At 42.6% G+C, this 22,280-nt stretch overlaps 1 protein-coding gene across 1 annotated transcript; it reads left to right on the top strand.

The window, feature by feature from the left end:
* The first annotated feature begins 284 nt into the window (after window positions 1-284).
* On the top strand, window positions 285-21,537 carry LOC141911412 (DNA-directed RNA polymerase II subunit RPB1-like). Its single transcript, XM_074802420.1, has 23 exons — window positions 285-601; window positions 1,369-1,638; window positions 2,291-2,470; window positions 3,258-3,542; window positions 4,094-4,255; window positions 5,064-5,284; window positions 5,758-5,890; window positions 5,998-6,122; window positions 6,585-6,795; window positions 7,307-7,516; window positions 9,344-9,682; window positions 10,223-10,351; window positions 10,892-11,325; window positions 11,936-12,080; window positions 12,777-13,088; window positions 13,444-13,668; window positions 14,262-14,508; window positions 15,006-15,106; window positions 15,554-15,658; window positions 16,081-16,263; window positions 17,080-17,283; window positions 17,880-18,060; window positions 18,465-21,537. The coding sequence occupies exons 1-23, from the start codon at window positions 506-508 to the stop codon at window positions 19,856-19,858; spliced, it is 5,892 nt and encodes a 1,963-aa protein (XP_074658521.1). The 5' UTR covers window positions 285-505; the 3' UTR covers window positions 19,859-21,537.
* The last annotated feature ends 743 nt before the right edge of the window (window positions 21,538-22,280 follow it).

Below are 22,280 nucleotides of genomic sequence, written 5' to 3'. Positions count from 1 at the left end.
AGCACAGGTTGTAAACGTGTTAGTAATTTCGCCCGTAACTTTTGACGCAGTGCTTCGTGAATATGGCATATACTTCCAGGCGATCAGTATACTTGCACCGTGTCGGCGTCGGACTCGATTCTTGTACGCGTAACGTCGGACTCCAAAACGAAATACTCGCGATTTGCGGACTCGTGAACTTAGTAGCGGTTTAGACGGTTTCGGTAGATATTTAGCAGAACCAGCGTCAATTGTTATAAATAGCGCGGACCAGCCCCACATAGCTCAGAAAGCCCTGAGCGGGCGACAGCAGCACACCCAAGAAACGAACTTCCATGCTACTGTTTTTCATAATTACACCGAAAGCGATTAAAATCTGTGTAAAATTAGCTGAGATATACGCGGCGGCGTCGAATCGTCGTTATTTCACTGGAATTCGACTTTTTGTCGGATAGATATTTCAAGTTGAAGAATTAAATTGCGTCGTCGCTCGGTTGGTTGATTGTGAAACTCAGAGTGAAACAAAATGGCGTCGGGAAGCGCTGGACAGACCTCTGATTCCCCGGCTCGATTACGAGATGTTAAAAAGATGCAGTTCGGAATCCTCGGTCCCGACGAACTTGTACGTATCCTATCTATTTATCGGAATAAATAAATTATATAGATTTATTTTATTTATATGTGGAAATTGTCCGTTAACTCCCTTTGTTTTCTCTTGTCCGACCCAGTCATTTCGAAAATAAATAGCTCATCATCATCAATCCCATGAAGCTGCCTTTATTAAACACAAGTAATATTTTTGGGACTCCTTCCACAATTTATGGATGTATGAGATTGAAAATGAAAATGAACTGGAATGAATTTCTGCACAGAAAATTACAGAATATTTCCCCCTCCAGTTTTGAGAATAAAACAACATGAAAACCTTTAGAACGTAGAGGAGAAAGTGTCGAGAAAGCTAGACATTATTCTTAACCAGATAAAGACATAGATATTGTAGGCTATCACGATGCTGGGCCATGAAATAAAACTTATTCTGCCGGCACCTCTCATGAGCATGTATAAGGCCCTGGCTATAGTCTTATGTGATGAATGAAAATTTTGGAGCAATAGTACACTAGATGCCACTTTAGCTATGTACCTAACCTAACCATCCTTACCCTCAGGGGCCGGCTGCTCAAAAGTTGGTTAGTTAACCATTGGAGTGTTGGCTTAGTAACAATAAAAAAGTTCATTATACATCCTCCTCTCCTGGGATTCGTACCCAAACCACACAGATTCAGGTTACTGATTAACCCTAATCCTTAGTACAGTTCCCCAAAATTTCAAACTGAAACTGATCAAGAACTTTTTGTTAATGAACGAGAATTTGTGATATTGTCATTTTAGAAACGTATGTCGGTGACCGAAGGAGGCATCAAATATTCCGAGACGATGGAAGGTGGACGTCCGAAGCTCGGCGGATTGATGGATCCGCGTCAGGGCGTTATAGATCGTACGGCTCGGTGTCAGACGTGCGCCGGAAACATGACCGAGTGCCCCGGGCATTTCGGGCACATCGAACTCGCGAAGCCCGTATTCCACGTCGGGTTCTTCACGAAGACGATCAAGATTTTACGCTGCGTTTGTTTCTTCTGCTCGAAGATACTCGTTGATATGGTGAGTACGAGCGAGTAGAGCACCTGCCACCCCCCTGGACTAGACATAAGCAGTCCCAGTTCGGGAATCCCGAAATCAGTTCGAAAGTCCCAAGATTCAGTTCCACACTTCAGGAGTTCAATTTGAAGATACAGTTCCACAGTTGAGGAGTCCCAAGATCTATGTCCACAATTGAGGAGTCCCAAGATCTATTTCCACAATTGAGGAGTCCCAAGATCTATTTCCACAATTGAGGAGTCCCAAGATCTATTTCCACAGTTCAATTCCACAGTTCTGATTGAACCCCATTTCATAGTTCTAAGTGAACCCAGTTCCGCAGTTCTGTAGCAAGTTCCACAGTTGAGGAGTCCCAAGATCTATTTCCACAGTTCAATTCCACAGTTCTGATTGAACCTGATTCCATAGTTCTAAGTGAACGCAGTTCTGGAGCAAGTTCCACAGTTCAGGAGTCGCAAGATTCAATTCCACAGTTCTGATTGAACTTGATTCCATAGTTCTGAGTGAACCCAGTTCTGCAGTTCTGGAGCAAGTTCCACAGATCTGCGTTAGATTGAACTGCAGTTGAAATAAGTAGATTTCCATATTTTGTTAACTAGTGAATTCACTATCTTTACATACCGGTATATATTGCTATATTTCACTTATTTTACAGAATCATCCGAAAGTGAAAGACGTTCTGAAGAAAACGTCGGGCCAGTCGCGTAAACGTCTCGCGCACGTTTACGATATTTGCAAGGCGAAAAATATCTGCGAAGGCGGCGACGAAATGGACACGAAAATGAACGAGGAAAACAAAAACGACGATGACAACACCCCGGCCCCGACTAAAAAGGTAAGAATAAACCCTGAATTACCAACACCCCGGTCCCGACTAAAAAGGTAAGAATAAACCCTGAATTACCAACACCCCGGTCCCGACTAAAAAGGTAAGAATAAACCCTGAATTACCAACACCCCGGCCCCGACTAAAAAGGTAAGAATAAACCCTGAATTACCAACACCCCGGCCCCGACTAAAAAGGTAAGAATAAACCCTGAATTACCAACACCCCGGCCCCGACTAAAAAGGTAAGAATAGACCCTGAATTACCAACACCCCGGCCCCGACTAAAAAGGTAAGAATAGACCCTGGCTCAATACAACATCCCGACCTCGACTAAAAAGGTAAGAATAGACCCTGAATTACCAACACCCCGGCCCCGACTAAAAAGGTAGAGAATAAACCCTGGGTAGATACAACATCCCGGCCTCGACTAAAAATGTATCTCGGAGGGTCCATTTGTGCATAAAACAGTTTTAAGTTGTTAGATAGACTGAAATATAGTTTAACTTCAGTCTAGAAATATAGCCTGAAATATAGTTTTACTATATTTCAGTCAATCTAACAACTTAAAGACCAGTCTTTTTACCTGGGGCTGGTTCAACTTAGGTAAAAAAGTAGTCTAAAGATTGGTCTTAAGGGCAAAAAGAAAGTCAAAATGGGGCACTGTATACAAGCAATACCTGGTGGATCTTCACTTGCCATAGAGTGAAATCCTAGCTTGCCGCAGTACGTGCAGATGTTGATATGTTATTTACGGGGATGTGTCGCTGATTATCGGAGTTGTTGTTTTGTTTCAGCACGGTCACGGCGGCTGCGGTCGATACCAACCGAAAATCAAGCGCACCGCGCTCGAGCTGGTCGCCGAGTGGAAACACGTGAACGAGGACTCGCAGGAACGTAAGATCATCCTCACCGCCGACCGCGTTTACGAGATATTCAAGAATATCACCGACGAGGACAGCTTGTGTTTGGGAATGGACCCGCGTTGGTCGCGGCCGGACTGGATGGTCTGTACGGTTTTACCGGTACCCCCGTTGTGCGTTCGACCGGCGGTCGTCATGTTCGGTTCAGCCAGAAATCAGGTAAATAACAGTTTTCCCGAGTTCCCCCGACCCCGAACGCTGTGGCACGGATTGCAAAGAGCGGTCTTTATTAGTCTTTGAGCTCAATCATCTTTCTGGGGCCAGTTGCTCTCTAAAGTTGGTTAAAGATAACCGGCGGATGTAGTGACAATGAACTTTTGATTGTCAGTAAGTGAACTATCCAATGGTTGAAATTGAAATTCAGTTAAGATAAATGTTTAGTAGAATTATCTACAAATTGTAATACAGGGTCCCTATGACTCCTTGATTCCTTAGAAATCCATTCTACACTTGCTTTTATAGGTGCTTGAAACTCCAAAAGCAAATGCCCATTTAAACCGCTTAAATTTTTAGAAATAGGCAATTAGAAATGTTTGTAGTACAATAGACTACGCCTAAATCAGAAATTTGATATTTTTTCCTTGAAAACTCCTTATATCCAGGAATGACCGATCTGTAGGGACCCTGTAGTAGTTTCACAAACGCTGCTGGGATTTGAGACGGTTATCGATGTCGAAATGACTCATTGATTTTTTCGTCACGTATTTCAGGATGATTTAACTCATAAACTCGCCGATATAATCAAAGCGAACAATCAACTGCGTCGTAACGAACAGAACGGAGCAGCCGCGCACATCATCGCCGAGGACGTGAAGATGTTACAGTTCCACGTCGCGACGATGGTCGATAACGAAATGCCCGGTTTACCGAAGGTTAGTAATTACCGAAATCCCGGCTTGGGATCTGATAATCATGCCTCTGAAGTCGGAACTGCATCAACTCGGTGAAATATTCGAACTGGAATTCAGAGGTTTAACCCTTTCAGTGCTGACTAATTAATACCCTATAATGCTGGAGAAAATTTGAAAATTCTAAAAAATTCCACCCTAGTGTGTTGAACAATGGGAATACCACTATAGTGCGTCTACACCGCAGTGCGGTGTATCGTTAGTTACTAGTATTTCACTATGTTTGAAACTTTCTGCCATTTTTCAATAGAGATAATTACTAATTACATCAATACACCGCAGTGCGGTGTACTAGCAAAATCCATCATTGATTTATACACCGCACTGCGGTGTAGACGCACTGAAAGGGTTAAATCTTCGTCGGCGTCTTAGAGAGTTTTTTCCGGTAATAGTTCTCATATACAGGGGATCGAGTTGATTGAAAAATGTGAAAGATTTATTAACAAAATAGAAACTGCTCGAAGAATTGTGAAAAAAATGTGAAAAGGGCCAATTGCAAGGTCGTAAAAAATGTGGAAATTCCAGAGTTTATTGACCTGGGTCCAGTTTCGCAAAAAAAGTGTAACTCAAAATTCTGGTCTCATTGCTATTGGTTACTTCACATCGTGAACGAGGACAACAATTCAAACTTAACTGATTTGAAGCTTTAAACTTTTTCCTGAAACTGGACCCTGATTCCCGATATGACTCTTAGACCCGCCTCGAATACCTGAGTCTGATGCTGAAAAAGTTGAGAAAGTTTTTGTAAAATGTTTTTGTCATGTTCTTGTAGGCCGTGCAAAAGTCCGGTCGTCCGTTGAAATCGGTGAAGCAGCGTTTGAAGGGTAAAGAAGGTCGCGTACGCGGTAACCTGATGGGTAAACGTGTGGATTTCTCGGCGCGAACCGTCATCACTCCCGATCCGAACTTGCGAATCAATCAAGTCGGCGTTCCGCGTACGATCGCGCAGAATATGACATTCCCGGAAATAGTTACTCCGTTTAACATCGACAGGTACGTAAGGCAGGAACCCGCGACCCTCTGGCCTGGAACCAACTTCATTTATTCGCTATTATAGTCTGAAGTGTGGATGATCAGTTTTTGAAAGAGTACTGAAAAAATGTCTAATATCTGATCTAATATCTGTAGTTCAAATTTTTAATGTCTAGTGTTTGTAGTTCATTTTGAGTTAAAAATTAAAGTTCTGATCTCATCTAAAGTGTGGATGATCAGTTGAAAGTGAGCTGGTGAAATGTCTAATGTCTGGTGTTTGTGGTTCATTTTCGATCAAAAATGTCGATGATGAGTTCTGGACACTTATGATTAAGTGTGGAAGATAAAAAATTAGAAGAATAGTGAAAAATTGTTGAATTTCTGAAGTTTTAATATAAATATCCCTTTTTGGTCGCTTAAATGCGTCTTAATTTGAGGAAAAAATCTAGCGGGGTTGTCTGATTATTCTAAACGCGGCGTAAATGTTTTTCTAGACTACACGAACTCGTGCAAAGAGGTCCGAATCAGTATCCGGGCGCGAAGTATATCATACGCGACAACGGAGAACGTATCGATCTACGATTTCACCCGAAGGCGTCCGATCTTCACCTGCAATACGGCTACAAGGTGAGTCGATGAGAATTTCAACGACGCGAGAAAGAAATCGTCGATAGAGAAAAAATCTGAAATAATATCGCTCGAGATCTGTATATTCGTCGTTTATTTTTTCGTAGGTTGAACGGCACATGCAGGACAACGACACTATCATCTTCAATCGGCAACCGACGCTGCATAAAATGAGTATGATGGGTCATTACGTGAAAGTATTACCGTGGTCGACATTCCGAATGAACCTCAGGTATGTTCAGTCATCAGCTGCCGGTGAAGCGCCTTATTTCTGTATATGTGATGAATATTATACGTAGGGCCCAGTTCCACGGAGAAATTTTGCCTACATCAATGATGAATTTGTTTGAACAATTCTCAGAAGTGTGGAACTGGGTCTGGGACCAAATTAAACCCACGCAACTGTGGAACTGGGTCCAGATTCAAATTAAACCCGCATAACTGTGAAAATGGGTCGAGATTCAAATTAAACCCACGCGACTGTCGAACTTGATCTAAAATCAAATTAATCTCACAAAACTGTGAAAATGGGTCCATATTCAAATTAAAGCCACATGACTGATCAAATTTATCCTGCAAATATTGTGTAACTGGGTTCTTGTACCCACAACTTAATGTATAAGCCAGGTGTTGATTTTTTTGGATGGTCTCGAAGCTTTCCATTGATTTGAGATGTTTTTAATCGTGTTTCTAGTGTAACCACTCCGTATAACGCTGATTTCGACGGCGATGAAATGAACCTGCATCTACCGCAGTCGTTGGAAACTCGCGCCGAGATCCAGGAGCTGGCGATCGTGCCGCGTTTGATTATTACGCCTCAGTCTAATCGTCCGGTGATGGGTATCGTGCAGGACACGTTGTGCGCTGTCCGTAAAATGACAAAACGAGACGTGTTTCTAGATCGGGTACGTATTGCGCTGACGCCAGTCTATAGAATCCTCGCTTGCCAGGGTTTGATTGCCAACCCAAACCCAAGCTGCAATGATCTATTGAGATATCCTGGGCGGACAGGTTCCTCAGCGGCCACCAGTGTATTAAACCAATCAGATGCGTTGAATTTCACTGGCAGATTCGCTCAACCATCGCAATGCATCAGGCACCAGTTGCCCAAATGTTGGTTTGCCGTAGTGACAATTGAAATACTAAGCTATTTTTCCGTCGGTTTAGAGCAACTGGCCCCTGATTGGCTAGATCTATCGACTGGTGGCCGCCCAAGAAATCTTGGGCGGGTTAATAGACCAATTAATGGAAGTAAACGATGTTTCCATCTGTCTTACGTATTTGACTGAGTTCATTGATTGGATTCTGAGCAGATCATGTCATGGAAAACAACTTGCGTGTCATGGGACAAGCAAGTCAAATAAAGGTGGCCATCCTGTATACGATCGTAAATATTGATTATCTCGCTGTTTCTAGTCGGAGATAATGACGTTGTTGATGTTTCTGCCGCGTTGGGACGGTCACTTGCCGCAGCCGGCTATACTGAAGCCGAAGCCGCTGTGGACCGGTAAACAGTTGTTCTCGTTGATTATACCGGGCCGCGTGAACTGCGTGCGTACTCACAGTATTCACCCGGACGACGAGGATAACGGCCCGTATAAATGGATCAGTCCCGGAGATACGAAGGTTAGTTTATCATTCAGAAAACACCAAAAATATCGACAATTTTATTGTTTTGATTGTTGTACCGAGACCCCTGAACCACGAACCCCTCATCCCTCTTGGGTTTCTGTTCCTGTGATGATGAACTACTGTTCAACTGCTATATGAAGAATATACATTTGATTCTAAAGATTATCTGAGGACATTTTATCATTATTCTTTAACCCTTTCAGTGCTGACTAATTAATACCCGATAGTGCTGGAGAAAATTTGAAAATTCTAAAAAATTCCACCCTAGTGTGTTGAACAATGGGAATACCACTATAGTGCGTCTACACCACAGTGCGGTGTATCGTTAGTTACCAGTATTTCACTATGTTTGACAGGTGCTGCCATTTTTCAATAGAGATAATTACAAATTACTAATTACATCAATACACAGCAGTGCGGTGTACTAGCAAAATCTATCACTGATTCATACACCGCACTGAAAGGGTTAAGTAAAACCTTTGAATCCTTTAGATTGTTACCATGAGGAGATCCCTCAACCCCTCACCCTTCTCAGTTCCTGTGATGATGAACTATTGTTCAACTGCTATATGAAGAATATACATTTGATTCTAAAGATAATCTGAGGACATTTATTTAAGTTTTGATATATTGATTGTCGTAACGAGACCCCTGAACCACCAACCCCTCATCCCTCTGAGTTTCTTTTCTGTGATGATGAACTATTGTTCAACTGCTATATGAAGAATGTACATTTGATTCTAAAGATTATCTGAGGACATTTTATCATTATTCTTTAACCCTTTCAGTGCTGCCTAATTAATACCCTATAGTGCTGGAGAAAATTTGAAAATTCTAAAAAATTCCACCCTAGTGTGTTTAACAATGGGAATACCACTATAGTGCGTCTACACCACAGTGCGGTGTATCGTTAGTTACTAGTATTTCACTATGTTTGACAGGTGCTGCCATTTTTCAATAGAGATAATCACAAATTACTAATTACATCAATACACCGCAGTGCGGTGTACTAGCAAAATCTATCACTGATTCATACACCGCACTGCGGTGTAGACGCACTGAAAGGGTTAAGTAAAACCTTTGAATCCTTTAGATTGTTACCATGAGGAGATCCCTCAACCCCTCACCCTTCTCAGTTCCTGTGATGATGAACTGTTGTTCAACTGCTATATGAAGAATATACATTTGATTCTAAAGACAATCTGAGGACATTTATTTAATTTTTGATATCCTATTGATTGTCGTAACGAGACCCCTGAACCACCAACCCTCATCCCTCCAAGTGTCTGTTCCTGTGATGATGAACTATTGTTCAACTGCTTTATGAAGAATATACATTTGATTCTAAAGATAATCTGAGGACATTTCATCATTACTCAAGTAAAACCTTTGAATCCTTTAGATTGTTGTCATGAGGAGATTCCTCTACCACCAGCCCCACCCCCTTTCAACCTTTGTTCCAGTGATGATGAACTATTGTTCAACTGCTATATGAAAACTATACATTTGATTCTAGAAATAATCTGAGGACATTTTGTTATTACGCAAGTAAAACCTTTGAATCCTTAAGATTCTTGTCAGACCCCTCAACCGCCAGCCCCCTCCCCCTTCGAACCTCTGATCCTGTGATGATGAATTTATTGTTCAACTGCTATATGAAAACTACATTTGATTCTATAAATAATCTGAGGACGTTTTGAAGTCTAACATTTAGTAATAATGTCTTGATAGTCAACAAAAACAATTTAAGTCCTCTAGAGGTGAGGCCCAACACAACATCGTACTGATATTAGAACCTGTATTTATATTCTCTTTTTGAAGGTATTGGTCGAAGATGGTGAACTGATCTGCGGTATTCTGTGTAAGAAATCTCTGGGTGCGTCGAGCGGCTCGCTGCTGCATATCGTCATGTTAGAAGAGGGCCACCAGGACGCTGGGCTGTTCTACGGTAACATTCAAACGGTCGTGAACAACTGGCTGCTGCTGGAAGGTCACTCGATCGGCATCGGCGACACGATCGCCGATCAGCAGACGTATAAAGAGATCCAGTCGACGATTCGTAAAGCGAAAAACGACGTGATCGAGGTCATCGAGAAAGCGCACAACGACGAACTGGAGCCGACGCCCGGTAACACGTTGAGGCAGACGTTCGAGAATCATGTAAGCGTAAACCCCCCTCGGGGTATATCCTCAATCCGGGACTTGTTTTATGGCCCGGTTATCCTGAGTTAAACCTAGAGCTAAATTTGTAAAACTAGGCCCTGAGGTATCTGAGTCATCCCTAGAAATAAACATGGGCCTGGTATAATATCTTTAACTTGGGCTCGGTTTTCTAGACTGATCTTGAGTTGCTGTACCCCTAAAAAATAAGCCTGGTCTAATAAATATTGGCCCTAGGGATTATTGTGGCACATGGACCTGGTTTGATCGGGTATCTTGAGTTATATTTCGGAGTAAACCTTTAGCCTGGACCTGATTAGATCAGGGGCTAGTTGCTCAAACGTTGGTCACAGTTAACCAGATAGATGACATAGTGACATAATTGAAAGTTCATTGTTTCTGTGCTATTTACTGGTTATCTTAAACCAAATTTTGAGCTACTAGTCCCCGGGTTCTCACCCCGTGTAGTGATTGATCTTGAACGCTGGCCTGATGACGTAACTTCTGTTTGACTCTGATCATTGTTTCTTTGTGTTTCAGGTGAACAGAATTTTGAACGACGCTCGTGATAAAACCGGTAGCTCGGCGCAGAAATCCCTGTCCGAATTCAACAATTTCAAATCTATGGTGGTCGCCGGTTCGAAGGGGTCAAAAATTAATATTTCACAGGTGCGCGTTTGTCGTATAGTATAGTATAAGTCTAAGCCATCACTATGGAACTGACACTTGGAGTCTTTAAAGTGGTCTTGACTCAAGACTGTTTAAACCTTGTCTAAGGACCAGTTCAAACATTTAAAACCACTTTTGGACTCAACTAAGTCTCTATTAACCCTTTCAGTGCTGACTAATTAATACCCTATAGTGCTGGAGATAATTTGAAAATTCCAAAAAATTCCACCCTAGTGTGCTGAACAACGGGAATACCACTATAGTGCGTCTACACTGCGGTGCGATGTATCGTTAGTTACCAGTATTTCACTATGTTTGACACATGCTGCCATTTTTCAAGAGAGATAATTACTAATTACAAATTACATCAATACACCGCAGTGCGGTGTACTAGCAAAATCTATCACTGATTTATACACCGCACTGCGGTGTAGACGCACTGAAAGGGTTAACGGGTTGGCCTTAGAAGTTGATCTGTTTATACAGAACTAATAGAATGTTTCAGTCTTGTTGATTCAGTTCGCTGTCTATTGTTTGTAGGTTATTGCTTGTGTCGGGCAGCAGAACGTCGAGGGTAAACGAATCCCGTTCGGTTTCCGCCACCGTACGCTGCCTCACTTCATCAAAGACGACTACGGTCCGGAGTCGCGAGGCTTCGTCGAGAACTCGTACCTCGCCGGACTGACGCCGTCGGAGTTCTTCTTCCACGCGATGGGCGGTCGCGAGGGTCTGATCGATACGGCGGTGAAAACGGCCGAGACCGGCTACATCCAGCGTCGTCTGATCAAAGCGATGGAGAGCGTGATGGTGAAGTACGACGGCACCGTGCGTAATCAGGTCGAACAGTTGATACAGCTGCGTTACGGCGAGGACGGCCTCGACGCGACTCACGTCGAGTTCCAGAATCTGCCGTCGTTGAAGCCGTCGGACGCGGCGTTCGATCGACGATTCCGATTCAACATCAACGACGAAAGGTACGAACGACATTTGAATCGATTCTAGGACAACTGCCCTCCGGACAATAGCCCCCCGGATAAAATCCTTTTTGATTTGGATTAACACCACCTAAATACTTTACTTCGAAATTCATTTGTATATTATTGAATATAGATTTATAAGTTATAGAATTACTGATGTTGTGTGCAGGTCAAAAACTTTAAATCAGTCCGTGTGCAATTATAATTCATTGTCCGGATTAGACCGAAATCTGGATTAAGCCGGTTTGACTGTAGTTAATCTAGTGACTTGAAACCAATTTTTGAGTTAGGACCCAACAAGTCAAGATTATGATAGTAATCTGTACAATCCAATCCAATGTATGTCCAGTGATGAATGATTTAGTTCAACTGCTATATGATTAATGATCATGTGATTCGATCAATTTTCTGAGGACTTTTTGAACTGCCAATTGTCTCCTTGCCCTCAGCAAAAAATAGACATCTGCATCCAGCTTATAGAAAAATTCAAAAAATCAAAACGTTTATATTTGAATCGCTGGAGAAATTGACAATATGGAAAATACAGAGTGACAAAAAATTATGAAAAATTTAACTTGTCGTTTACTTTGGCCCTTGTTATACGTAGGTTACTGAAGAGATGTTTGACCGAGGATGTCATCCGTGATATACAAGGTGACGCGTACGCGCAGGCCGAACTCGAGAAGGAGTTCGAATTGCTCAAGGAAGATCGCGAAATCGCGCGGCAGATTTTCCCGACCGGCGACAGTAAGGTGCGTTTTACCGAGTACTTTCACGATGAATCGTATTCGAAAAGATCGCAATCGCGTTCGATGCGGTCTCGGGGGCCGTATGCGATAAACCTTGCCTGATTCGGACAAACTGGTACCGACAAAATCGAAGTCCGAATTAAGGATTGGAAAATATGCGTTAGGAAGTCCGAAAATAATAGTAAAAACGCAACTATCAAGATCTTCATGACAATTGAATAATTTTGATTGCGTATTTCGCATCATTACAATCCATTTCGACTCTACTCCTCGAGTCCTTTTCAAGAAATGAATCGAAACATACCCCTACTTAAACATAGTATTCTATTACTGATTGCTAAGTTTCTCATTAAGGCGTAAAGCTGCCTGGGCTGGGTTTCATAGATGTCGACGAAAAGTAGTCCGTGGGGATATTTTGAAATTCGTCGGTTATAACCATGGTTTCTCATTGTTACTATGGTGGTTGTTACCCAGATTGAGGATTTACCCGTAGGGATAACTTTGATACTGAGTCTATGAAACCGGGCCCAGGTTTATAAGAGACAAATAGATATTTGATAGTTGTGTTACTACTGCTATTCCTTTCCGTAACTTTAAGTCAAAAAATGATTTCATTTTTGTATGAGTTTAACAATTATCAGTCAGTCCAATTTTGCCTTTTCAACTTGCTTCTTAAATGAGTCTGTTTTTTGTCGCCAGGTGGTGCTGCCGTGTAACCTGCAGCGGTTGATCTGGAACGCGCAGAAGATCTTCCGCATCGACGCGCGCAAACCGGTCGACCTTCACCCGGTGAAGGTGATCGAGGGCGTTCGCGAGTTGAGCAAGAAGTTCGTCATCGTGAACGGCGGCGATCATCTGAGTAAGCAGGCGAACTACAACGCGACGATCCTCATCAATATCCTCGTGAGGTCGGTGTTGTGTTCGCGTCGCGTCGCCGAGGAGTACCGTCTGTCGACCGAGGCGTTCGAGTGGTTGCTCGGCGAGGTCGAAACGCGTTTCCAACAAGCGCACGTAAGTGAAAGTCAAGTAGACATGGAATCATCATTTTGAGAGTTCTGCTCGTCTGCAGTTCTTCGTTGAAATAAATTTGCTCAAAATCACAAAAACTGTGGAATTTAGGCCTAGAGTCCAGAGTTAGCTCAAACACATAACTGTGGAACTGGGCCTGCAGTCAAATTGAACCCTCAAAACTGTGGAACTGGATCCATAGTTCAATTCAAACACACCACTGTGGAACTGGATCCAGAGTCATATTAAACCTGCACAACTGTCAAACCCACAACTGAAAAACTGGTTCATTGGCCCTGAAGTTAAGGTTAGAATAAGGTTTTCCAGCAATTTTACATACATGTATTTGATATTTTAGGTACAACCGGGTGAGATGGTCGGTGCATTAGCCGCTCAGTCTCTCGGAGAACCGGCCACTCAAATGACGCTGAACACTTTCCATTTCGCCGGTGTGTCCGCTAAAAACGTCACGCTCGGTGTGCCGCGTTTGAAGGAGATCATCAACATCTCGAAACGGCCGAAGACTCCGTCGTTGACCGTATTCCTGACCGGTCAGGCGGCTAGAGACGCCGAGAAAGCCAAGGTAGGAGAAACACGCCCTGCAAGAGTTTTCTTTTGGCGTATGGTGTTAAGATTGTTTGCTACCTCGTAAACTAAGCTCTTCCTGATAGATGGCAACCTTCTCTATATCAATCAATATGTATCACAACTGATATAGGGTGGCGCCACTGACCCGGAAAACTCTGGGAATCAGAAAAATCTAATAAGAAATCGGGGGAAGAGGGAATTTGACAAATTTCACAAAAAACCTGCATAACTGACCGGGCATTATTCATGAAAATTGGATAAATCATTATATTCTTAAACCAAGAAATAACTGGGCAAATTTTCTGATTAAACATTGAACAATCGGGAAAACTCAGCGAGTTTGTAAATTGGCAGAAGATTGGCACCCTGAAATACCCGGTAGTCTGCTATTAGATAAAACTTAACCCTTAGATGACGACACTGTCTATATCATTGTTTAATGATTCAACTAGATTTAAGTTTTCTTTGTAGATGATGAAAGTGTCTATGTAAAAATAGTCTGCTTCCGACCATAAATTAAACTTTTACCTATAAATGGCAACATTTATTGATGCTATTCTATCATAAGAGTGTATTCCTGTCCTGTAGGATGTGTTGTGTCGTCTGGAGCACACGACCTTGCGTAAGGTCGTCGCGAACACGGCTATTTACTACGACCCGGAGCCGCAGAGCACCGTCATTCAGGAAGATCAAGAGTTCGTGAACATCTACTACGAGATGCCCGACTTCGACCCGGCGCGTATCTCACCGTGGTTGCTGCGTCTCGAGTTGGATCGTAAACGTATGACCGACAAGAAATTGACGATGGAACAGATTTCCGAGAAGATTACGGCCGGTGAGTATGAGTACAGTACTGGTCAGGGTCTCGATGGTTCCTCGATTCACTTATAAAATCCTTTTCCAAATTCTTCTGAAGGGGCTTGAAAGTTCAACATTTGAGCACAATGTCAGAAACTACTTTGAAACTCCTTTGATTTTGAGAAACAGGCAATTAGATTGTTCTATTTCCATATTATGCGGATACCGAATTAGAAACTTAGTTTAATAGTTACTAAAGAGACTTAGAGTTTAGAAATGTCAAGGATGAAAATTTGCTTATTAAAAACCACCACCTTTAAAGGTTTACTGGGATACACAGTACAGTTTAAGGAGTCTACTGTAATTAAAAGCTATAAAAGCGATGCAGACGCTTCCTTGAAATATTAAATTTTCTCCTTTAAAACTCCATATATCCAGGAATGACCGATCTGTAGGGACTATGCCGGTTGTAATCGAGAAAATTGTTATCCGAGAAAGTGTTATCTTTAATAAACGTTCGTTTTTCTGCGACAGGTTTCGGCGATGATTTGAATTGTATTTTCAACGACGACAACGCCGAGAAACTGGTTCTGCGAATTCGAATTATGAATTCCGACGAGGGTAAATTCGGAGAGGTAAGAAAAGTCTAAGATCGTAGAGAGAGAGAGAGAGTGAAATTGACTCGGGTTCTCGAGACCGACCGGGATTCAAGTCAGTGCACATCCTTTGTCTAGTCTTTAGAAACGTGAACTCACCGGAATGGGGGACAATCTGCTGCATAGACCCTTTCAGACATCGCTATTGTACATAGTTTGAAGCCTCTATGATCAGTTTTTAAAAGTGTGCTGATAAAATGTCTAATGTCCGGTGTTTTTAGTTCATTTTCAATTAAAGATGTCTTGGGTAAAGTCCTTAACACACAAATCTAGGAAGATGATAATTCAGAAGAAAGTAGATAAAATATCAAATATCTAGAAACGGTTTAGAAAGCAGATTGATACCTGTGCCTTTCTGAATGCGATGAGTTTCGTACTGTTTTTGGACGTTAGGCTGTTAGAGTAAACGCTTCCCGTTTTGTTTAGGATGAAGAAGTCGCCGATAAAATGGAAGACGACATGTTCCTACGATGTATCGAAGCTAACTTACTCAGCGATATGACGCTTCAAGGCATCGAACAAATTTCCAAGGTTAGTATCGGAAGTCTTCATGATGGCAGACGCTTCGATTCGTCGATGAATTGATTTCGACTCTACCTAGCCTGCTGATGGAATCTCTGTTCTTCGTATTCTGGAATTTTAAAGGGACTGCATTATGACATCGTGGCTGCTGAAGTGTTGCTTTCGACACCCCAAAAATACCGAAGATTTTGGTGTTTGTTATCTTCTATTTTTCACAGTAGCTCAATATGTTTCAAGGCAATTATCAGCATTGTTTGAATATTAACATCCACTCAGTTAGAGGCTGAAGATGTTTTATGAGGTGTGGATGTAAAAATGAAAGGGGTGGCCGCCGCTCTGAAACGTATTGCGGAGAACGACGGATCTAGGAATGAATCGAAAAAATGTAATTTTTCCCGTTACGGTAATTTCTGTCTTATTGTGTTATTTAGGTTTACATGCATTTACCGAAAACCGACGACAAAAAGCGCGTGGTCATCACCGACGACGGCGACTTCAAGATGTTACAGGAATGGATTCTGGAAACGGACGGAGCGAGTTTGATGAAAGTTCTCAGCGTACGAGACGTCGACCCGGTGCGCACGGTTTCGAACGACATCGTCGAAATATTCTCGGTAAGTGAACAACCGATCGGCTGCGACTGATCCGCGGTGTTAAACGTCATCGAAATGTTAAAGTGTGAAACGGTTTATTCGAATTAAACCCTGGGCCAAGTTTCACGAAAAAGTTTAGACAAAATGTTTAGTGTAATTGCCATCGGTTACCTGATGTTTTCAATGAGGACAACAATTCAAACTTAACCGATTAAAGCTTAAACTTTTTCATGAAACTGACCCCTGATGTATGTTAGACCCTTCCCGCTGATCCAAGGAAAAAATAAAGTTATGATTATTATTATTATTTAATTTTTTTTTTAAATCTTAAAATAGGGATTGTCCCTGTTTTTTATTTGGATGGTAAATTTCGTTCGATTTTTTGATTGAGCGTCCCTTACAAACCCACCACACCTGCCGGGAGCGAAACAGGGGGTTTGATTTTGAAATCGCAAATCTAGGTACAGATATAGTTGAGTGATCGGCGGTCGAGTTTACAGAATTTTTATTTAAATCGAAGTACATAATCAATCCCACTTCATTATTGGTCCCTCTCGCTTCACCCCTTCGCGTGCCACCTTCAATTTAATCCATTCCGAGTTTATCTGTTCCCAATTCACTCCTTATTCCTGTTTAACCCTTTCCCACTCTGCTCTTCCCATTCTACCTACGATTAATTGCCATTCTGCCCTCATTCCCTCGTCACCACTTTGCCACTTTCCATTCCATGATTGAAATGAGGGAAGAGACTGCAACAAGTGAATTTGACTATTTATTAAATCTATGAATTGTTTTTTTCGATGGATGATTATTTTTGTTGTTGTTTTTTGACGACAGGCTCTCGGCATCGAAGCCGTGCGAAAGGCTATAGAACGCGAGATGCACCAGGTCATATCGTTCGACGGTTCGTACGTCAACTATCGCCACCTGGCGTTGCTTTGCGACGTTATGACGGCGAAGGGTCATCTGATGGCGATCACGCGTCATGGTATCAACAGGCAGGAGACGGGCGCGTTGGCGAGGTGTTCATTTGAGGAAACGGTTAGTAGAAAAATGAGAAAGCGTTATCTTACAGGGAGGCCATTGAACTGGACAACTCGGGGAATCAGAAAATCTCAGGGAATTCGTGACAAATTTTGCAAATTATTCGGAAATTCAAAATTTTGCACAAAAAAAAAAATTGGATAAATTGTTTACCAAGCATTTCTATATCAAAACGCGATTCACAAAAATGGATAAATTGTAAAAATTTTAAACCAAGAAATTTCTCAGATTCACTCGGTGGATTTTGTGTTTTAGCATGAAGAAATCAGGGAAAACTACCGAGTTGGATGTTATGTATTTCATATATAGTGTCACAAAAGATGTGTTAAAAAACATCAGAATTGAACGGTTATCCGAGTTGTTCGAATCCAACTTGAGTCTTCCGGTATTTTTCCGGGGCTGGTTGCATAGTCGTAGACATAAGAAAAGTCTAAGACCCGCTTAGTTCTATAGCGAATCTAACAACTTGAGACCAGTCTTGAGATTTGAGACCACTTTTGGACTTAAGTCACGACCGTGCAACCGGCCCGAGAGGTCGGCAGTCCTGAAACTGGTGAAAGTGACGTTGAGATTTGATGTTATATTTCGTACAGGTTGACATTCTGATGGAAGCTGCGTCTCACTCGGAGATCGATCCGATGAAAGGCGTATCGGAGAACATCATGTTGGGTCAGCTGGCGCGCATCGGTACCGGCTGCTTCGATTTGATGCTCGACGCCGAGAAGTGTAAACACGGAATGGAAATACCGACGAATCTGGGCATGATGGGTCCCGGTAAGTTTCCCCGACTACCCCGCAGCGTTGTAAGCGGGTTGTCTAGACCCTATTTCGCAAGAGGGGTTATTAGATTGGAAATGTAACCAAAAACAGTGAAATTAGGTCATGAAGCGTGGAACTCATACCTGAAATGTGGAAGTGGGTCCTGAATTGTGGAACTGAAATGTGGAATTGGGTTCTGAAGTGTTGAATCGGGTCCTGAATTGTGGAACTGATACCTGAAATGTGGAATTGGGTCCTGAATTGTGGAACTGAAATGTGGAATTGGGTTCTGAAGTGTGGAATTGGGTCGTGCGCTTTGTTCTTCATTTTAATTAAAACGAATGAAGCTACGTTTTGAATTTTACATTCCTTGATATTTTGAATGTCTTATTGATTGTGTTGTTGTTTTCTATTTATAGGTGGCGCGACTGGTATGTTTTTCGGAGCGGGAGCGAGTCCATCGTCGGCCGGTATGTCGCCTCAGATGACGCCGTGGGGCTCCGGGGCGACCCCGGGTTACGCGAGCGCGTGGTCGCCCGGTATCGGCAGCGGTATGACGCCGAATGCTGCCGGGTTTTCCCCGTCGAATGCCAGCGAGAGCGGTTTCAGTCCGGCGTACAGTCCGGGTTGGTCTCCGCAGCCGGGATCTCCAGGATCGCCGTCGAGTCCGTATATTCCGAGTCCGGGTGTGAGTACGCTGTCTCCGCGATACTCGCCGCAATCTCCCAGTTATCTGCCGAGTTCTCCGAGCGTTACCCCGGATAGTCCGAGTTACTCGCCTACGAGTCCCGGGTACTCGCCCTCTAGTCCGGGTGGTGGGTACTCACCGACCTCGCCGAAATACAGTCCGACAAGTCCGAGTTATAGCCCTACGAGTCCGAGTTACAGTCCGACTAGTCCTAGTTACAGTCCGACAAGTCCATCCTACTCTCCAACATCCCCGAGCTATAGTCCGACATCTCCGAGTTATAGTCCGACTTCACCAAGTTATAGTCCGACTTCGCCGAGCTACAGTCCGACATCGCCGAGCTATAGTCCGACTAGTCCGAGTTACAGTCCGACTTCACCTAGTTACAGCCCGACTAGTCCCTCATATTCCCCGACCAGTCCGAGTTATAGTCCTACGTCTCCAAGTTACAGCCCGACTAGCCCGAGTTACAGTCCAACTAGTCCGAGCTATTCTCCTACCAGCCCCAGCTACAGTCCGACAAGTCCTAGTTACAGTCCGACGAGTCCTTCGTACTCTCCAAGCTCTCCTAGTTACAGCCCGACAAGTCCTAGTTACAGTCCGACTAGCCCTAGTTACTCTCCGAGTTCACCGAGTTACAGCCCAAGCTCTCCGAAATATAGTCCAACATCGCCTTCTTATAGTCCGACTTCACCATCTTACAGCCCTTCGTCTCCACAATACACGCCGACATCTCCGAAATATTCACCCACGAGTCCGTCGTACAGTCCGACGAGTCCGAAATACAGTCCGCAATCGCCGACCTACACACCAACCTCGCCGAAATACAGTCCGTCGTCGCCGGAATACAGTCCCGGCGGATCGACCAAGTATAGTAGTCCGGCGTCGCCGCAGTATTCACCGGCGAGTCCGACGTATTCGCCGAGCAGTCCGCAATACAGTCCGGCGAGTCCGTCGTACAGTCCGTCGAGTCCGCAGTACACACCGACGTCGCCGACGTATAGTCCGACGAGTCCCGGGTACTCGCCGTCGAGTCCGAGTTACTCGCCGTCAACCCCTACTCCGAAATATACACCGACTAGTCCGACATTCTCGGCCGAAGACGACGATAGTGATAAAGAGTAAATTATTGAGTTGTCATCACCCAGTTCGGTAATCGAGGCTTAGATTTAAAACCAGTCTAAAGCTCATTCTGGGTTCTCTAGCTGTTCGAGCCAGTCTAAAACCAATCTGATAACATAAGACCAGTTTAAGCTAAGTGTTTGTTCTGTTACTGATCTAATAATGTAAGTTCATTTTGGTTTCTGATTGCAAACATAACAAACGACTTGAGGCCAATCTTGAGACTTTTTTGATGTCTCGACTGTGCAGATGTGCTCAAATGCACGAAAGTTTTTGAAGCCTATTTCGATGTAAGATTTAACGTATTTCGTCATCAGAAAAATGATGTTTGCAATTGAAAATATGACAATATTGACTCTACATACTTAATATATCGCGACTCAATAATATTCATGTTATGTAGAATTAATTGGGCTTAACGCTTCATATAGCATCGAATGATTTAGAGCAAGTGATGTCTATATTATGTGTGTGCATATATTCTGAATAGTTTAAGATTTCATGGAATGTACTTCTCGATAGTGAGAAAAAGTTGTTATCGCAATATGTCGTCTATAACTTGAGTAACTGATCAAAGAAACTGATAAAAAAAAAGATGTTTACATTTCATACTTTAAAACATGTATTCAGTGGGATATCTAAGTGATTTGTTTTTTTTTTGTTGCTTCGATATTTTTTGTTGTTGCTGTAAATACATTGTACGATTAACCTTTCTCTCTCTCTCTTGCGAAAGGGCGCATTTTTTAACTCGATCTATTATTGTTTAAACTTTCCATGAATTTGCGTTAGAAAACTTTATTTCGTATACAGTAAGAACCTGTTTATTGCGGCGAAATCGAAAATGAAAATTGTCGGAATGGGTTTTTCTGCGGTGATTATTTATTTACTTTCTGTCACTGGGAGATTATCACGTAAATCTTCCCGATGCAGCGTTTATGTAAATAGTTTTGCAATATCCGTAGGCCTGCTGTTTATTAAGCGGCCGCCAAAATATCGTATATAGTTTGAGAAATACTGATTCGATTTGTTGGGTATGAACAGAAATGTAAAGGGTTTATTGAACGTTTTTCAACGAAATGTTTCAATCGTAACTTTTGATATTTTTGCACTTTTGCTTTCGCTACAGTTGGCGACTTCATGCTTTTTGATTACTGGAAATCGAGATTTACTTTTTCAAACGAAAAATCGAAATCTGTAAATTTAAGCTGATATTGTATTTCATTAAGTTGTTCTGTGCGGTATCTATCTCGTCTAAATAGCGTTATTTGTATCTATCTCGTTTTCATTCCTGTATTGCTCCCAGTGTATATTTTTAGAGGGGGCTTTGTTTCCTTCGATTCCTGAGGATATTTTATAATTACCCTCGACGGATGTATGAAATCTACTGCGGGATTCGAGAAGATCGTTCACGTTAGGGGTGATCCATGATATGTATTTGTAAATATTCGCGAAAAAAATAAAATCATCTGTAAATACAACACAAATTTCACTTGATTGGTTTATTGGTGTATATATTTATTATTGCCGTCGCGACGACCTCGCTAGACAGCCGGAGATGGCGTCATGATGCTATATCCCCTCCCCACTTTTCTAACTGCTGCTATATTACGAATGACCGAGAGTCGGTTCTACTTCACCAGCCGCCAGATTCTGAGAAGTCCCAAGGGAGCCTTCATAAATTACGTGCCTCTATTGGGGAAGGGGGGTTACTGAATTTTGATACGAAGTGGTACATGGGGGAGGGGGGTCAGCAAAAAAGGTACGTTCTTTGAAGGAGGGGGTATTAATCAATCTTGGTACGTAGTACTTTATATGCACAAACTCAAATGAAAGTAGCCGATACCACTGGTGTTTTATCACGGCTTTAGTACAGGGTATATAAAATCAATAAACAACAATACTTGCTTAATTCTTTTATTGTGTCATTTCTTCATTTCGGACTTTTGTTCAGTGTGTGCTTGGTATCAATATAATTTGGGGGGTGGGGTGGTCACGAGTGCCATGGTACGTACTTAAGAGGGGGGTCAGTGAATTTGGTACAAGGGGAAGGGGGTCAAAAAAAATTGGAGATTTTGAGGTACGTAATTTGTGCCCAAGCGTCCACCCGCCCGGTGTAACAGAAGTACATGTAGTATATTCCATGAAATTTTAAAAATTGAGAGTCCACGATTCCAACAATTCACATAAAAGCGAGACATTCGTCAGATAGACTATGAATTTCGTTGTAGCAGTCTAGAACTTGGAACCCTCCGTCACACTCCGCGCATAAAAATCCACATTCAGCTAGGGCCACATTTAATCTAGAATTGGCAGCTGGCTACCGTGGGAATTGGGAATCCACTATGCGGCTTTCACGTGAAAGGTTAGAATAATATCTTTGTATAATCTGCGACCGGCAAATCAAACATTGATGTCTTATGCCTAA

Source organism: Tubulanus polymorphus, chromosome 9, assembly GCF_964204645.1.
Source record: "Tubulanus polymorphus chromosome 9, tnTubPoly1.2, whole genome shotgun sequence".
Classification (NCBI taxonomy): Eukaryota; Metazoa; Nemertea; class Palaeonemertea; order Tubulaniformes; family Tubulanidae; genus Tubulanus; species Tubulanus polymorphus.
This window is presented reverse-complemented; position numbering and strand designations above follow the sequence as displayed.